This window comes from Pavona decussata, unplaced genomic scaffold, assembly GCF_977016875.1.
Source record: "Pavona decussata unplaced genomic scaffold, jaPavDecu1.1 SCAFFOLD_602, whole genome shotgun sequence".
NCBI lineage: Eukaryota > Metazoa > Cnidaria > Anthozoa > Scleractinia > Agariciidae > Pavona > Pavona decussata.
Genome location: NW_028145860.1, coordinates 3,886,515 through 3,906,155, shown reverse-complemented (window position 1 = coordinate 3,906,155; position 19,641 = coordinate 3,886,515). Strand labels below are relative to the sequence as shown.

Sequence of the window (19,641 nt, the reverse complement as noted above, 5' to 3'; positions counted from 1 at the left end):
AGTCAAGTTTTAAATTGTTTATTGAATAATTGATATTAATTACAAGTTGTTGTAACTAATTTACTACTTAAGTAATTGCTACTTAATTCTTTTAATTTACAAAGTAGTAAGATGTAAATAGAAAATGAAAGTAAATAAACTGCTTTGGTTGACGAATATTTTGTGAAACGAATTACTGAAGTCAAAAACTAAGTCTTTTTTGCTTTGAAATGTTAGCAAAAAAACAAGCTTAATTGTTAACTTTTGGTTCACAAAAAGTGTTCGAATTTAGAGTCAAATTGCACAGTTTAGGCAAGTTTGCAATTTTTCAGCCAATTCGAAGTAGATTGAAAGCATGGCGTGAAATACAGTATTTGTAAAGAAACCGAGTGTTCACAAAAATTTTCTGAATTTGCCAAATGCCGACTACCAAATACAAACACTGTATTTCACGAAATGTTTCAGCCAGTTTCGAAACGACGGAAAGATTACTAACACGACTGACTAGAAAACGTCTGAGCAACCAAAACAGTAGCGAAATTGAAAAATATGAGTGCACGATACAAGACTCAATTTTCTTCTGTATATACGTTACATGTCTGGATTAGCTGACAAAAACATGAGTGTAATTTCATTCAAGCATTCACTGGAATTTTAAGATTTGAAATTTTGGTCACATGAAAAGACAATTCTTTGAGCTAAAATTCTCCGAAAGATAAATCAGGCGGGTCCCAGTTGTTCAAAGAGCGAATAACGTTATCCAGTGGATCCGTCGCTATCCAACGGATAAAACGTATTGGTTGGAATACATTTTATCAGCTGGATAGGATTTATCCAGTGGATAAAGATACCCGCTCTTTGAACAACCGGCGCCTGTGCCGTGAAATTTTGTATCGTGCACTCATAAGATAATCGTGAATGTTTTGTTCACTTTAAACAAGAAGTTCCATTATAAAAGGCATCTCACATTCAAGAATTCAAAGACTTGTTCAGTTCCAATTATCATGAAATCTAATATTTCTACGATCTAAGTCAGCAAAATTAGATTGTTTTGGTGGACAGTTGATGAAATCTCTTATATTTTCTTTGAATGTTTTTTGGAATTTGTTATCAACCCTAGCTTGGTTTTTTTTTTTTTGTTTGTTTTTTAATTCTAGAATTCAAAGACTTGTTCAGTCCCAATTGTCATCAGAAATCTAATGTTTCTAGTTGACAAATACATGAGTGTTTAAGTTTGTTTTTGGTGGACACTTGCCGAAATCTTGTATTTTGTTTGAATGTTTGTTGGATTTGATACCGACCCTAGGTGTCTTTTAAATTTGAGGTAATTCAAGCAACTCTTATAATGGAACGTTCTTTTTAGTACAAGAGCTCGATAAAACAGTACATTTTCTACCTTTAAATGTACCCAAAAAGTTCAGCGATGTTCAGTCTCTCTCTTGTCCTACTTGCTTGTATATACTTTCCAGCTTGCGGAGGCGATTTGTTCTTCACTCTTGCGTTTCAGTCCAACTTGACATTGACAGCTGAAAGAAAAGGAACTTGACATTAAATACGTATAATAATTTCATGTAACGCCACAACAGCATCTATAATGAACTTAACCTTGGTAAATATTCTTGAATCGTAAAATTAAATGTGTAATTTACTTGCAATTTCTTCAATCAAAAATATCTAAGCCATTTTATAGTGTCAAATAAATTATAATCGCCTTAGAGAAAAATTACGGGAAAAGTACGGTTTCTATACTGCTATAAATTTACGGATATTTTTAAATTTCTTTGTGATAAACAAGAACAACTGGACAAGGCTATTTGTGTAGAGAAGTTCATTGATTTTCCAGTTTGATTCAAAACTACTACATCTAGTTTGAAACACTGAGTATTCTTCATTGTGGAATGAAGTGAAACCGAGATGTTTCGCTGAACGTTTGTTGTACAAATTATCCGTTGATAAATTTTTTTGCGCGAGTATTGTTTTTCAACTTGTAAATTTGACATAATTTGCACGCACGCACGACCTATGTTGTCAAAGGTGACACGAACTAATTAATAAAACATGAGGCTCACAACCTATTTCTAGTCAATTTTCACCATTTTTTTTCCAAGCAATTCCAAGGTGGTCTTGTGGAGAAGCTCACGCCTTGAATAGAAGAACGACGGCCTTATCCCTGCCGTCGTTAATTTAAGTAGCTTTGGAGGGGCTTGGTTCAAGTCCAGTGACAGACTGACAATTTTACTTTTTTCTTTTATTTTTCCTTTCAGCAAATTTTCTGAGTAAAAATTCTTTCTGTACAATTAATCTACCAAAGGCATTTCTTTGTATTTTTTTTAATAGGAAAAACAACATTGCGCGAAGGCTAAGAGCAAATTAAACTGTCACAAACCTAGAAGCCCAGGAAATTATCTTGGTGCTTGCTATCAGGTCGAATATGCAATCGTTTTCTTTTGCACTTCATCAATTTTTAGTTTCTCGCCACGGAGTACAAAAATTGTCAAAACTAATTTCTTGGAGACGCTCTCAAAGTGTTTTCAAATATGTAGTATTGCCAATGAATATAATTTGAAGCATTGCGGTTACTTCTATGCGATTCAAAACGACAAAATAGGCTTCCTTGAATTGAGGGTCACGTGATTTTGTTGCTATGGTAATTTTTTTTGCTTGGAAATAAAAAAAGCCACATGCCTGAAAATCGAGCTCCAAGACTACTCAACTGCTACAAGCCTACTGAAGGTTTCTTTAAATCAATGGTCATCATTCAATAGTTGCTATTTTGAATGTGTTTGATTTCTTTCATCACGATTACAATCTTCTCCTTTCTCGAAAAAAATGAATTCTTTCATCCAAATATTTCTTGGTACTCAACTACATGGATATCACAGAATTGCGCAATCAAAGCGAATCAAAGCGAATCTCGAGTTCTGGAAGACTATCTCGGTGGTAAAGTCGAATGAATCATTTTCTAAATTTTGTTTTAGCCCTGAAGACCTATTCCTCATATTCTAGACATTGGTATTCATGTAAGTACAATATAAAATTGTGTTTCACCTCATATACTTTTGATGTGAAGATCGATGAAAGATGATATGTTGCTAAATTCTTTATACATACTGTAGTCTTTTTAACCAGATTACCGATAAGAAATATTTTGTCTCGCGTGTTCAAGCCTTATCTCAATCGTAAATGGGCCAAATTTTCTGTACATTGAGCTTCTTAGCTGGCTAAACACAAAGCAGTTAAACAGCTCGCAATTTGCATAAATCGAAATATTTCAAAAAAATATTCTGACAGATTTTTCCTTAAAATGGCAAGCCGTTACAACAATTTTTTTTTACTTTCGAGAAAGGTTTAGGCTTCAGAGGAATTTCTGGCGTTAGATAAGAAGGATGAAACTAGGTGAAGTTTCGCCTTTGTGGCGTACGTATGAAGAAAATTGAAGCTTGCATTCTATTCAAAATTTTGATTTCAAAAGATCCACTATCATGTTTAAAAAAAAAACCTGCTGTGAGCCTGAAAAAGTCCTTGTATGATTACTATATTTTAATTTGTAGACGACAGTTACATTCTTAGGGCCAAACTACAAAAAAAAAAAAAAAGATCGAAACAAACTTTGCTCCAATTGCGGCCAAGGCAATGTTAACGATATGATCAATTTGATGCAGAGGGAAGATTTTTGTTTCGACATTTTCACTACGATCATTATTTTGCTTAAAATTTAAAATAAAAGAAAAAAGAAGCAGACGGAAACTCAGTGGCGCGAAAATGTTAAGTAGATACCTTAAAATATGCAATAGCTAAAATTAAAGTCAGCCATTATTTTTTGAAGAAATTTGTCATCCGTTATATCATTTTAAAGTTCTTACCTTTGAAGTATGACCGTTCTCTTTTCCTGATTTCAGCTTCTCTTACATTCCGTCCTTTCGTTTCCCGTTTTCAGTAATTCACTGAGTGAGTCTCCTGGAATAAATAAATAAAAAATCAGTCAATGATTTGCAGCAAATGCTATATTATTGGAGAAAATAAACGGGCCAAAATATCAATCTTAACAAAGGGTCACACGGTGAAGTTGGAATTACGATCACCGGAAATGCGGCGTAAAATCTCGTGAACCGGATATAGAATGCTCGGAATTTTCCGTGGTGACCTGTCTTGATTTTTTGCACGCACTCAACATTTACTTTGCCTTTCCAACAAAGAAATAATAATAATGTGACCACTTAACCCAACATGCAAGGTTACGAGAATAAATGGAGTGATCACCAAAGAAAACAAGTTTTGATGTTCAAACAAACTTGTTTGAGGATTGAATTCTCCCAACTAGTGACAGAAGAACGACGATGGAGAATATATATGTTGATACCAGGTCTGAAGTTTAAATCTCCGCGAATTTATTGTATGATGAAAGGGTTCAAGTCTTACCTTTGCAGTAATTCCAGCTTGTTTTCTCGGTTACTGCCTTCACATTTTCACTTGCAATAAATATACTGAATTAGGGGGTCTGAAAATACAAATTATCATATCAGTAATTCTGCAGAACAAGCTAAATATTCAAATGTCAATTTTAACTGTTAGGAGGCATCAATTTGGCAAACTGGGACGATAAAAATTGTACATAACGGAACAGTTGTATGTTCTTTAAACTTTCGAGGTAACATTAAGAGTACTACTAAGAACGAGACCAAGTTTTAATCCATTTGACTACATTCGAAAAGCTTCAATCGATGTTTTCAACTTGTAGCAAGCCAACTCACGTGTTAAGTCAGCAACATATCCCTTTGTTTGTAGCGTCTGCGACAAACTTTCAGCAGTATTTGCAAAATAGGGCTTACCTTTAGCGTGTACTTCTTTCTAAGCTTTAAGCCTTTGTATTTCATCATTTTTCTTCGTTAAAGAGGATCGTCAAACCACTCCTTCCAACGGATTTCGTTCAAATCCAAGAACTGCGTGTGAAGTAAGTTATGAATATGGATTAGAAACTGAAACCAATCACTGACAACGACATTTGCTCGCACCCGATAAAAGAAACATTCTGCACGTGCTGGCAAAGTGCGCAATGCAAAATGGACAAATACTTTTGAAAATATAAAGTTCTCAAACCATTAACAATTTTTGGAGAAATTCAAAGCAAAATTCACCAAATTTTATGACAATTAAGTTGACATTTCCAAACCTCCTTTACGGAAGCGATTCGCTTTATTTTCACTTCATGAATTATTAATATTTTGAGAAAGAGGTTCTCAAACTATTATTTTTTCTTGGAGAAATTCAAAGCAAAACTTTACCGCAGTTTTTGAAAATGATTTAGATCACAGTTCTAATACTGATTTCCTATATCTAGCATAAGCCCTGCATGATAATGTAACGGAAAGGCCATAATAGATTATAAGAGCCTGTTGTGCGTTTTCCATTCAATTGTGCCTGGTATATTCTAGTGTGCGGCATTGCGGGATTACCACAGCAAGCATGGATGGCATGTGAGCTTCTCTCTATATTCACACTTGTTTGAGACCTTTTATTCTTTGTTCAAAGTTCAAAGCTAAGAACCATTGCCCTAATTCTGGACGTCCAAGATCCATTGCCTTAGCGGTTGTCCGGAACTAGTAAAGGGCTCCCTGAGATCTCATTCATGCGTCGGACATTAAACGACCGTTGCCGTAAACCCGGAAGTCGGAGGCCAGGTTAGAATGACAATGTGTAATTACGAAACGTTGAATGCAGGGGACCACACGATGTACATATAAACTGTTCTGAATACGTTTCGTTGCCGGATCTCTTGCAGTAGAAATGCACGTGCCAGACGTCACTTTACGTGTAAATAAACCAAACTGATTGCATGACTGATGTTACGGCAAAGGGCAATTTATTTGAGCCAATTTTACAATTAGCACTAATCTTCTTCATTGTAACTCTGGCCCTGAAGAAGGTTAGTGGTACTAATTGAAATATTGGCCCAAATAAATAAGCCCTTTGCCGTAGTGTCAGCCCTGCAATCAGTTTGGTTAACCTAGTTTGTCGACCATGCCCCTAATTCTCAGATGACTTGAGAGCTAAGGGAAGGGGATGCCATGCCATGTAAGTGTAACTGAGGAGGAAGGAGAGTAGGTGTAACTACGGGATTTTATAATAGAAAAAGTACAAAGGGATGGGAAATACCAGGGGCACGGGGATGTTTAAAACATTAAACAAATGATATCGTAGTAATTCTAATTACACTTTCACTGAATTCAGCAGAGTGCAGTCGAAACTCCTGCTGCCATAAGAAAGTTCAAAAACCCAAGATTTATCACTTTCCATCAGTTGAGTTACTGAATCGCACCATTGGGGAAACAGCACTCTGTTTGAAATCAAGTGCACGGACGTCTCTCGTTTCCTTTGCTTGTTTTTTTTGTTTTTTTGTTTTTTTCACTTGAAGCAGAGAAAATGGGAGAGACTATTACACAAGACTTCTTCGTATTTTTGGTAAATTTTGTCTGCATACATACTGATCAAAAGTGAAAAATTGTGTCTGTATACATACTGACAGAAAGTAAAATTTTTTCTGCATTCATATTGATGAAAAGTGAAAATTTTGTCTGCATTGGATGAGAGTGAAAATCATGTCTCTATACATACTAATGAAAAGTGAAAAATTTCGTTTGCATACATGCTGATGAAAAGGAAAATATACTGATTAGCAGTGAAACATTTGTCTTTTAAGCATGTAATGTATACCGATGAAAAATTGTGGCTTGCATACTAATGAATTGGGGCTTCAGCCCCTGTGTCGCGGAGTACTGGGACCGAAAAGTGACGATGTTTGTAAACTGAAACTGACGATGAAAAAAAAAAACATGGCGGGTCCAGTTATGGATGCTGCTTGTGCTACGTACGAGGGGATTTCTTTTGAACTAGATCTATTTCCAAGGACTAAAGAGCCTGTATGGGTCCTCGGAAAGGAATATATTACTGACAGAGGTAATGACGCTTTATTTTCTCACTGATCTCATAAAATCTTGGGATAATTCTAAAGAATCATAATATGGCTCAATAATAAGCGTATTTAGTTGGGAAAATTTCCATATATGATTTGAAACATAATGCTGGAATTTTCCGTGAAGATGTTGATACTCTAGGTTTCATCAATTAAGGTTGATTTCTTTGGGATCTCGGCGAATCCTTTAAAGATAAGTTTGTTTTCGTGCAATCAAGAATCGTATACGTAAGCTAAATTTCTTTGTCCTTGATTCAAAATTTCTTTCCGTGATGATAAGCTGTAGTTTTTGTCACGAGAAAGGAGTTTTAATTTGGAGGTGTAATAGCTTGTGTTTTATGGCCGATTTCCTGTTTTTTAGATTCGTTATGTTTATTCCGTGGTAACTTTTTATCGCAGTAACCGGTGATCAATATTCTTTTGAGCCAATTGCAAGCCAATCAATCATTGACTTAGATAGGAAATGCAAGCTCTGCACCTTTAGGGAAAGGAAGAGTTCATTTCTGTGCAAAACAAAAATTTTGTTGGCGCCTTTCCTGATTTTTCGAAGATTAAATGCAAAAGCCCCAAGATCAACATGTTCTCCTTGATGGGAGATTTAATTCTCATGGCTTCTCTGTTTGAGTGATAATTGGTGCTTTTGGGCATGTCAATGCAAGAAAAATGTGCGACAGCTTATAAGGTGAAAGTGTTTACAATTTAATACTAAATGGGTTCACTGTTCACAGATAATTTGGGTAATGCTGGAACACTGACTGCTTCACACCAGCACTGTAAAGGGGTAAATTGCAAAAATCATCGTTGGTACATTATACCTGCCAACTCTCACGCATTATGCGTGAGTCTCACGCCTGCAGACTAAAGACATCAATATCACGCATCAAGAACAATTTCTCATGCCTGACTAACAAATCCAGATGAGTTGTTCTAAAAAAACTTCATTTTATTTCAGATTTGTTATGTATCATTTCTTTGCTCTTTATAACAATCACAAAAGCTTTCAAATGTCCACAATCCGTTCGAATCATAAGTGTTCAAAAGTCATCGGAATATCTTCAGACATTTTCGGCAACCTTTGGAAGTCTTGGGAAAATCGTCGGAAATCTTCGGAAGTGGCTCGGACATTTTCGTAAATCCCGGTTATGACGAGACAAAAATCTCACGAGTTTGACTCAGAAAACGTTGGCAGGTATAGTACATCATAAACAATCCAAACCAATATATCCGAAAAACTGTCAAGCAAATCTTTAGCATACCACTCTTACCTTTATTCCACAGATACAAATCAAAAGTTTTTCACCTTTTAAAAATTTAAACTCAAGTTAACCGAGTTCAAGTTGGTCGATAGTAAATGCCTCAAAGAATGGGGCCAAATTGAGTTGGCGAGGTGTTCACTTGGCTAGACTGGCCTCAAAATGGTGGGATTTGTTTTGTGGGGAGCACCACCATGGAGCGTTATTCTCTTAAAAGCAAAGTGGAACAAAAACACTTGTTGCCTCTCTTAGTAACTGCTGGACAATTTGACCTCAACATCCATACAATAGTTTTCATAAAAGTACCAAAAATCTGTGCCAGTGCGCATTCATGAATACAAAATACTGGTTGACCCTGGCGGACCCCAGTTGGGTACTCCCATCGATAGGTATGTGCAGTGCTAAACCTGGAATGGTTTTTGAGTCATTTTGGTCTGAAATAGAGTATTAATAGAATTTAACCATTTTGGTCTGACAGTGTGAAAACAGGTATGGATTCTAGAAGCCAGGTTTGAAAATGAGGGGCCCGTTTCTCGAAAGTCCCGGTAACTTACCGGGCCTGATAAGTGTCTTTGGTGATAAATGTTTCTTAACTGAAGTCAAGTTTTGTTAGCTATGAATACTAAATTTTAAAATCTTGTAACTCTATGAAAACATTGACCAAGTACCATGTCTGTAATCACTGTGTGATCGGCAAAAAAACATTTAGAAATATACTTATCGGGCCTGGTAAGTTACCGGGACTTTCGAGAAACGGGCCCCTGGTCTGAAAGAGGGTTAGGATTTGGTGAACTTTGGGGCACACCCCTGCCAAAAAGTCTAAGGAGTACCCCCCAGGATGGACCTAAGGATATTATTATTGATAATAATATTGTTGCAGAAGAAATTTTCTAGTTTTACCTTCAGCTAGCTAATAGGTTGTTGTATTGCATTTCAGGGGATGATAACACTTCCATCATTAGAGATATCAGGTCTAGATTTTGGTTTACTTACAGAAAAAATTTCCCAGCAATTGGTGAGTAACAACCATTTTGAACTTCATCAACTGTAAATAATCTCGAACACTGTAAAAAAAATTCCAGGTATGTTTATTTAGTAATTAGGGCCCGGTTGTTTGGAAGCTTATTAATGCTAATCCATGATTGAAAGTTAATCAAGGTTTTCATCTCACTCATTAAAAATGGTTTTAAAGGCTAATTTCAAGCTGAACGTAAAGAAAAGTCTAAGTCAAAACTGAGGGACAAAAATCTTTTATTGATTAGTAATTAAACTCAAATCAAAGTTCACGTTAATTCACCACGAGCATAATCAGGCTACAAACAACTCAGAATTTTAACCTAACCTGCTATCTTACCAGGTACAAATTATAAAATAATATTATTCCACTAACCCTTCCACTTATGTTACTTACAAACCAATAGTTACTGCATACAACTGTGGGCATAACATGCAGACTAGTAATTGCTGGTTGATGCTGCAGTTACTTATTATAAGCTCACATAAATTTAAAAACACAAACATTATTAACAAGAACAAAACAGTAGGCATCCCTCAGTCTAACAAGACTATGGAGTCGCTCTCTGGATGTTCAATCCAATACAGCTTCCAGTGTGGCTGGACAAGCCAGTCCTTCCTGCAATGAGTGTAGGTGAAATCCAATGCTGGTCTGTCTGTCCGGTTTTGGCCTTTCTCCAAGTATCTCTTCAAGCTTGGAGAGCCCCTTCTGTACCATCTGTCACCAGACCGGTCATTCTGAGACAAAGGCTTTCCAGGTGTTCAGTTCAATGCTCATGGCCTTCAGGTCTCTTTATTTTTACACAATATTTGTTATTTAGGGGACTACCACTCTGATATTGGCATGACATAGGAATTATAAAGCCAAATGGTTTTTAATTGGGTCTTGAATTTTGTGATTGCTTTCAATTGGTTTTCTGTACATGAGAACTAGCCGCATTTTTAGTTGGTACAAGATAACAAGTGGCTGTTATTTTTGTTAATCTGCCTTGGCCTAACCTTACTCTTGTAATTATTTTTTTTCAAAGGCGGCACAGGACCAACTGCTGACACTGGGTGGGGTTGTATGCTGAGATGTGGACAGATGATATTTGCTCAAGCTCTGATGTGTAGGCATCTTGGAAGAGGTTAGGCTGTTTGCCGTTTATTTTTTACATAACCTTGTTGGGTCAACCCTTGGAGACCATGCCACAATCTGTGTGGAAACACGATGGAAATGAAATTTATGAAATATGTATGTTTGAAATGTGGGTGAAAAAATAAACAACTGTGAGACATGGCAATTTTCTGACGAAGTTATGAAGCTGTGAAAAGAAAGCTCGAAAAAATCCAGGCTTGAACGGTAGATTCGAAGCCATGACCTCTGCAATACCAGTGCAGTGCTATAACAATTGAATTTTCACTTGAAGAAAACAGGGAGGCTGGGCAGTCTAGAATAGCCAGCTCTTGCAAGCAGGACCTAGTCAAATGCCCAGTAGCCTTTCCAACTTTAGACTGGTTTTTTTTTGCCTGGAAAGCCTGGACTTTTTTGCATTTCCTGGTGGAGTTCCTGAAATGTGTTTCCTGGAAGTTTGGGAAGCCTGGAATAAGTTCCTCAAAGAAAGCCAAAATTTGTAACAGAAATTGGGCCTAACGCTGTATCGGTGCAATTTTATTTTATCACACAAATTTAAATCGTGTGAAACAATAAAAAGTTATCAGACGAGTGTTTTGTATTAATAAATAAAGTTTTGCTAATACAAATGCAAATACAAGGCAAGCAAAAATCAACCATAAAAAACGACTTTTTGGCGTCTTTATGACATACCGTTCAAGCCTGGATTTTTTATCAAGTTGAAATTAAAATTAAACTCAGAAAATTTGTCAGAAATAAGCAGAAAAGCTCTTATTGTTTTTTATTGTTGATTTTTGCTTTGTGTTTGTATTTTGTATTAAAGATGCAAATTACTTTAAAATGTCTTCTTGATCAATATCAGGTTTACTTGTTACAGTTTTAAAATTATGAGTTTTCTTGTTATTTCCATAGGTTGGCAGTGGGATTCTGAAACAACTCACCCTGTTTACATGCAGGTCAGTATATATGCTAACATTTTGTTTTGTATACAGAACTGTAAATAAATATAACATCAATGATGGCTTTAAAATATTCTATTCTAACTTACACTTGTGTGCAAAACACATAATTTTACAGCAATACATGTGATCATTGAATGTGGGTGATTTTACTTAACATAAATTTGTGTGTTGGATTTAGATTTTACAGAATTTTCTGGACAAGAAGGACAGTCTATATTCAATCCATCAGATAGGTGAGTACAAAATATATTCAGGGAAATGTTTGGAAAAAATATTTTTGTGCCGCCTGTTCATTTTACTTTAACTAGTTTTAGCGAACCAAGTAAACTGAAGTGAAGCCACTAACCTACAGCTTATGACTTGATTTTTTAACAATGTCTTTATGATGTCATTTTATGATCTATTTAACAATTATTCCACGAGTGCTCGTTGGATATGAGATGATAGATAGCGTGCCGAGTTGGCCTATAATCATCTCATATCCAACAAGCGCGAGTGGAATAATTGTTTTATTAAAAACAATCAAGAAATATTGGTAGTCCTTGCTGATTTCCTTTTCAAGAGCAACCAGAAAACAATTTATGGTCGCTACTTCTCGGGCATGCTATAATGGCTCATATACCATGGCCGCTAAGCCAATCAAAACCCTGGAATTGCATTATACAATGATCCAGTTTTTAATAAAAGAGTATAGACCATAGAAAACTTCCTTCACTTTGTTAAATTTATCATTATAGTTGATGCAAGTAATTTAACATCATGATTACGTTCTGCCACAGCTCAAATGGGTGTATCTGAGGGAAAATCTGTCGGCAGTTGGTTTGGACCAAATACCATAGCACAGGTTCTCAAGTAAGACCATTGTACTGTACATGTACTGTTCAAGCCATAACTGTTCATCCATCTTTGCTCTTTACTCTCAGGCCAGTTCAAATGCCATACTTCACAATTGGGCCAAATCAAATTCAATGAATTCATGTGAAGTATGGCATCGGAATCAATTCCAATTGGCTGATCTAATTTGGATCAGCTCAGCAGTTTTTCCACCTGGCTCAGCAGGGAATAACCGGTGTGGACCATACTTCACATGAGCCAAATCAAATGCATAAATTTACCCAACTCCACAATTTTCTTCTGTTAATTGATTTCAGCTGAAGTAAGTTCGGCGTCTGAATCAATGGGAGTCCAACAGATTGTGTTCCGAAAGCCATTTGCATTAGTTTATGAGAAGTACTCAGTAAAGGGAGGCCATACATCTGTACCTCCTTCAGAAATAACTGGGAGAGTGAGTGTGCGCTAAGTTAAGGTCGTTGAGGAAGGTGTTTGTCAAGGTCATTTTATGTAATATTTAAAATAATTAATTATTTGAAGTGATTATTTCTAATCAATTAAATTCACATTTGAAAAAGTTATTTAAGGGATACTGTGTGTGGGATGACATTTTTCTGGCATCACAAACAAACTTTCTCTTCATGTACAGTAGATGAGTCAACGTGCTTCAGAGGCCATTCTTGGAAAGAACAAACTAGGTTAACTTGCTATGTTTTTCTCGGCAGAAAACTAACATCTTTTGATGATTGGAGTTCACTTTGTGTTCATATAGCCATGGATAACACAGTCATAATAAACGATATCAGTAAGTTCATATATCTCGTAACTATTGGCTGTTGTGGTTATTGTTTTTGCTTGTACCCTGGATTCCTCTTGTCCCCTCTGGTTGGATGCACAAACTTACAAGTACCACTTGCTAAACCAATCAGAGACTAAACAAAAATCCAACCCCCAAGTGTCTGCAGTTTCCTTTTCCCTCAAAGGAAATACAAGTTTTCCCATGCTTGATGTCATGTACTATTTGATTTGAATCTGATTAGTTGATTGTGTTGTTAACATTTGTTGGGATTAGTGATTGTGATTACTTTGGCTATCAATTTAATACCAGTCACCTCAGTGTAAGGCCCAGTTCTGATGTCCTTCTTCTCATGAACTGTACCAAGTAATTGTTGCAGTTGTAAATTAGAGCTACAATGTCAGGGGGGGGGGAACAAGGAGGTAGCTGCCCCCCACCAGGAAAACTGAATTTTTTTTCAAACATAGTGTTTGAGTTTGCTGAGCTATTTCTTGCTGCTACATTGGTCCAAAATCACAAGAAAATCGACTAATTGACTGAAAAATCCCCCTTCAAAAAAACATCCAACTAGAAACCCTGTCTGTATACGGGAGACCCGTGCGAGGGGTGTGCAGAGTCCTCCCCCCCACCCCCCGACATAAAATCCTAGGTACAACCCTGAATGTACTAAGTAGAGTGTATGAGAGAGGCAGGGCATCTGAACTGTGCAAAAAAGAAAAAACACTCTTTACGGATTTACATGCTGTAATGAATTTTCTTCTTTTGCGTTTAGAAATTCTTTGTAAAAGGGATTGGCCCTCAAGGACCCATGGAGAGACAACACACAACAGCTACAGATCAACAGGAAGCGACAGACGAAGATCAGACTCAAAAGAAGGAACAAAACACAGGAAGCAACACTGGAGACCACTTCTACTCTTTATACCACTGAGATTAGGACTGTCAGAAATGAATTCTGTTTATAACGAGCCATTTAAGGTGAGTTGATGGTTGGCATGTGACGTCATGGAGGCCATGTTGGTGGACAGCAACAATAAGATTTTTCTCATCTGGGAATTCACTGCCATTTTTGTGCAAACTTTGGGAGCAAATTTTCCCATGTGTTTGCAGTAGAATGGAGTAATGATTCTGTATTGCAGTCCTTTGTTTAATGTCTTTGTCATTATTTTGTTTTCTTCAGGCTTGCTTCAAGTTTAGACATTCTGTAGGAGCTATTGGTGGAAAACCAAATCACGCTTATTACTTCATAGGATTTTATGGTAAATACAGAGTGGGAAACTCTTCGGAATTTTGGGGGGGCAGGGGTAATCGCGTAGCAAACGTTCTTGTGGCTTTTCCTGTGCTTAAAATGATCAGACAAATAAGTGGCTATGTAAGTGACGAAGTGGTTAGCACGGCAGTGATCATTGGCGACAATGTAAATATGAGATAGAAGCGTTGTTCGCTTCTTCGCCGAGTGAACGTTTGCTATTTAAAACTGTTTTAGTTCATGGGAATGGGGGGTGGGTGTTGGGGGTTGTAGCCTGGCAGAAAAGGATTGTCAATCCCTGGGAGAAAAATAGTAGTAGCACATGTGCGAGACAGCCGAGGGTGAGAATGGTAAAGAAACAGAAAAAGCTAAAAAACGAACAGCATTGCAGGAAAGTACTGCTGAATGGTCACACTTTAGGATTTGATCCACAGATTCAAAACAATTTGAACCACCTTGTAGAGCATGATAAGCAGCACCACAAGAAAGTCCTTGCTGCAAAATGAATGTTAAAACTTTTTTCTTATAATTATGAGCTTGTATGTTGTTAACAGTGGAAGGGCTAACACAATTAAACGACAAACAATCTCTTAAAACGTTTTTTTTTTAAACTCTAGGTAATCATCTGTTGTATCTCGACCCTCACACAACGCAGCAAGCAGTGAACCCTAAAAAAATGAGCCAAATCCCGGATGAGGTAGTTTTCAATTACATCTTACCATAACCCCCCCCCCCCCCCCCCCCAGTATCTTGGGTCTTAGACACTTGTTCATAAAGTGAAGGAGATAGTGGCCGAAGATTTCAAATACTAACTTGCGTGAGGGGCGTAAGGTACAAGAACAGAATCCCACGTGACTTTTCAAGTCACACGACACAGATTTTTCCATTACCGGAAGTGTCACTAAACTGAGGGCTATTTGATACACCATGACGTGTTTACCCAGTGACCACTCTAGAGGTGCGTTAATGTTGTAGACTGAAAAACTGTCGTTTTCGGAAGGCGCGAAGCGCCGTAAGCGTGATCCTCGCGTGTGAAGCGCGCGAGCCTCACACGCCCGCGAGAAAACGACGTATTTTTTAGCGTCTCTCTCCATTCTCCCTCGTCGTTTTTAGACTCGCTCCAGACCTTTCGTTCGAACATTGACCGTCGCTCGCGTTCGCAAAAAATACGACTGTTTTGCAGTCTATTAATGTTGTGGTAAGCGCGTTGGATGTCAGAGTGTTCATTTTAGATGCCTCTGCTTTATTCTTACGTATTTTTTGTTTTGTTTGTCTGTAGAGTTACCATTGTGTTTATCCAAGTCGAATGAACATTTCTGATTTGGACCCATCAATAGCCTTGGTAAGGAATAACTATCATAAATTGTATACAGCCAACACAGAATGATGGAGTTTTCGGTAATCTGATTGGTTCCCATTCAAGAAATATGACACAATACAACACCATTACCTTATTTAGAAGCGTGCGTTTTCAAAATAAATCAAAGAAAGTACACTTTACTTCAATCTTGTCCCCGTAATTTATTGAGTATCTTGTGAAATAAAATGGGAATTTCAGTGGAATCCACGGAGTGGCTCTTCTGTCCACTGTTTCCAGGTCGAATTGGAATTTGGAAATGTTGGTTTTTGTGGAGGGAGGAAAACCGGAGAACCCGGAGAAAAACCCTCCGAGCAGAGACGAGAACCAACAACAAACTCAACCCACATATGACGCCGAGTCCGGGGATCGAACCCGGGCCACATTGGTGGGAGGCAAGTGCTCTCACCACTGCGCCATCCTTGCTCCCACTCCATCTCTGGGGTTGTCATAGTATGCGCCCGAGTGCTATCCGTTCGCTTTGCAACAAGTTGATTTAATCCCCGTTGTATTCCTTCACCCCATAGTCCAGGCCTAAAACCTGATCAGGCCTTTGCTCTAAGCCTTATGATTAAATTGTTGAAGGGAAACAACTTTTTTGAAACTAAATAAGTTCACTTCCTATGTATTAGCTTCTACACGAAATAGTGGTGGTTTCTTTCTAACCTCTTGGGTAAACCTTTACGACGTTGTTGGTTTTCATTGTTTTCAACAGCTTCTGGTGTTTTCAATCCTGGCCTAGTTAGCTGGCGGTTTTGTGAACTCGCACGAACGCAAAGTTTTGACGACAGAGCCGCCAACACGAGCGACTCTGCCACCAAATTCTTGACACCAACCCATTAACTGTGCAAGCCAGTGTACTCACAACTGTTGTTTTCTTGTTTTAGGGATTTTTCTGTAACACGGAAGAGGAGTTCGATGATCTGTGCGTGCAGATTAATGAGGTATACTTTCCTTCATATGCAACTGCTTTTTCAGTTACTAGCCTGTAGCAACGTATGTCCGGCTTCAGCGGAGCTACTCTGATTTGCTCAGTGTACTAAACAGCAAACGGTAGTGGGTAGAAATATTTGTACCTCGCAGTACGCCTGAAATCTTGTACGTTCTTGACGTGTTTCTATTTCATCTCTTCGTAGCTTTTACTCTAACCGAAAAAGCCATCATTGCCTTGTAGTGCACAGAGGCATAACTGTTTGGATTATTTTTAGATTTCTGAGAAGAAAACACGATGCTTTTGAGGCTCGAAGGCCGCTTTCGACCGACACTTTTGTCAACTTTAGTTCTTTAAACCTCTACATTTGAAAGGCAGAAGAAGCGTGTCTTCGAACCTGAAAAGTGTCGTTTATAGAGAGCTTTTTCAACTGAGTATACAAAGTAATTTGGTGTTTGATTTGGTTTTGGTTTATCGTGCTCTGATTGGATGAAATACGCGACACTAAAACCAATCAGAAATCACCAATACCAATCTGCCTGCGCCTGACGTCATTTGCGTGTGTTTGCTTCGAGTTCTGATTGGTTCGTTTTGTTGCTATGGTTTGGTTTTGGTTTGACTGACACTCAGTTGAAAACCGTTCTATGACTGTTTTACGGCATGAAGCCAAGCTTATTTTAGTATTTCCAATTCCAGCATATCCTGTCCGGTCAAAGGAGACCCATGTTTGAATTGGCAAAGGAAAGGCCGCCTCACTGGCCTTCATTAGAAATACCACAGAGACCTTGTGATGAATTAAACTGCAGCGCGCAGTCAGGTAAAGTATAAAACAAAGTAAACCCATTTTTTTTTATTTATTTATTCTTTTTTTAAATCGAAATCGACCCTGAAAACACGTGGGTAGCTGTGCCTTGTGTCGGGATTATTCTAGAGTGCGGTATTGTGCGATTACCGCTGATAAAAATGAAGCACATATTTCACCAAGGAAGGCAAAAACTACGGGGAGACGGGTACATTACGGGATCGTTTGGGTAGACCATATCTTAAAATATTAATTTTACGCCACCAATTTATCATTAATTCTTATGTTCTGTATGAGAAGCCAAAACATCTTGGGGCCCTTTCCGTAAAAAGAAAAATGGGCCCTCTAAAATCTCCGATGGGGCCCTAATGCATGGGCCCTCAAAAGCCAGTGTCTAGAATAAACTCATCCTAGGTCGCCGGTGCATTGTGGGAAGGTTGCCCAGCGCGTTGATTGGTCTCTTCGTAGCCCGATATCTTCCAATTCTGAGAAGTCTTTTTTTGTTATTTTTAGATTTCACAGAGCTTAATTACGAGTCAGACGAGACGAAAGAATATGATACAGATGGAGAATACGAGATTCTGTAGCTGAGTTTCGCAGAATCAACAGGAAAACTCTTGATAGAGGATATGCTCGAGAGACTAAAAAATATAATAAACTTTCAATTACAAACATTGGGATTGAAAAACAACCAGCATCACAATAAATTACTACTCATTACATTTTAATTCAATGGTCACCCTTAGGATTTTATCCAGTTTTGCAAATAATAGATTGAGAATCACTTTGCACAGCATAATCAATAGCAAGCACCACTGGACAGTATTTCTCAGTAGCTTTCATTTGAATGGTCACACTTAAGATTTCAGCCACAGACTCAAAAGTGAGAACCACCTTTTAGAGTATAATAAACAGCACCACAGGAAAGTTCTGCTCAGTAGCTTTCATTTGAATGGTCACACTTAAGATTTCAGCCACAGACTCATAAGTTAGAACCACCTTTTAGAGTATAATAAACAGCACCACAGGAAAGTTCTGCTCAGTAGCTTTCATTTGAACGGTCACGCTTTAAAGTAAACAGAAAAGCCCGACTTAGTGCAACCATGCACAGCAGGATAAAGAGCACCACGGTAAATTAACGATCAACACCTTTCATTCGAATGGTCACACTGGTAGTATTCATCCACAGAAAAGTTAGAACCGCCTTGCACAGCGTGTAGAGCCGGTGCCAAGCGCGGGAAAACTGCAACTGGTGTCATGCGCGGGAAAACCAACGTGACCCAAACCAAGTCACGGTTGGACTTGGTTTTGCTCCTGATTGGTTAAAACACAGTGTTTCCCATGCTCTGATTGGTTAGTGCATGTGTTTAGCTCGTGAACTATATCTCGACATCCATCGTCTGCACTGCAATGCACTCTCACATACCCTGGTTGACAATTGTCTTCAGTTTTGTTCTAGTTAATTAAATTCATTTTCAATATGAGCGTATATTAATTGAAATTAATCATTTCTTAACTATTGGAATTCTGTGTGAATTTTTCTCTTAAGTTATTGAAAATTATGTGAAAGTCAAGTTTACAAATAATCGAATTTCTTCGGCGAAACACTGCGAAAGGGAATGGAAATATCAAATGTAAAATACAATGAAATGATGCAAGTTGATAAATATTTTAAAGTCACAAGGACAAGGGATGTAGATATGAGCCTGGAGAAATATTTTTAATGTATACTGAACACGAAATAAAATATAAATGAAATCTTTGAATTCTTGACCTCGACTATTTTTTTCCTCATTGTTACACGGTTACAATTTTCAGCGTCTCATCGTTTCGTTAAAAATTGTAGCCCATTACAAAACACGCAGACGATTTTTGTCGCAGCAAAATGAAGGCAGTTAAGATTATGTTACACAAAAACATTTTCGTGAAAAAAAAACTGAAACATTTTCAAGGCGCCCGGACGATTTTTATCACAACGTTTTGTCGTGAGAAGGTTGCAATTTTCTAAACTGTCATTAAGCGCGCAATCGATTTTTGTCGCAGCAAAATGAAGTCAGTTAGGCTGATGCAAGTCCGGCCAAAAACAGACATTTTTACGGTGCACAGACGATGTTTTCGTAACATTTTATTGCAAGTTTGTAAAATGTGGCACGTCAAAATGCTGTACTAAAAATCGTGTGTGCAATTTTGTAACGCAATCTTTCAAGCGGGAGGGTGAAAGGCAGCCTGCCAAGCGGGCCCAATAGGGGAGGGGAGGGGAAGTGAGAAAACGTCAGAGAGAATAAAATGGAGGGGACTCCCCTTTCCCCTTTTTTCTGTCACCATTTTCTCGCTCCCCTCCCCTCCCCCACGCCGCCATGATAACGCCTGCTACGCCTACCAG

The 19,641-nt window shown here is 37.8% G+C and overlaps 1 protein-coding gene and 1 long non-coding RNA gene across 2 annotated transcripts; one reads left to right on the top strand and one right to left on the bottom strand.

Annotated features, from left to right (window-relative positions):
* Positions 1-225: 225 nt before the first annotated feature.
* LOC146449470 (uncharacterized) lies at positions 226-5,368 on the bottom strand. Its single transcript, XR_014860655.1, has 4 exons — positions 4,809-5,368; positions 4,399-4,477; positions 3,843-3,936; positions 226-1,505 (listed from the first exon to the last, which is right to left on the bottom strand). It is a non-coding gene; the product is annotated as an uncharacterized LOC146449470 (long non-coding RNA).
* Positions 5,369-6,685: 1,317 nt separating this feature from the next.
* LOC146449469 (cysteine protease ATG4B-like) lies at positions 6,686-19,024 on the top strand. Its single transcript, XM_085101427.1, has 14 exons — positions 6,686-6,933; positions 9,140-9,217; positions 10,245-10,343; positions 11,243-11,286; positions 11,471-11,525; positions 12,072-12,144; positions 12,849-12,928; positions 13,692-13,897; positions 14,100-14,178; positions 14,786-14,865; positions 15,448-15,510; positions 16,413-16,469; positions 17,153-17,273; positions 17,772-19,024. The coding sequence occupies exons 1-14, from the start codon at positions 6,693-6,695 to the stop codon at positions 17,843-17,845; spliced, it is 1,350 nt and encodes a 449-aa protein (XP_084957553.1). The 5' UTR covers positions 6,686-6,692; the 3' UTR covers positions 17,846-19,024.
* The last annotated feature ends 617 nt before the right edge of the window (positions 19,025-19,641 follow it).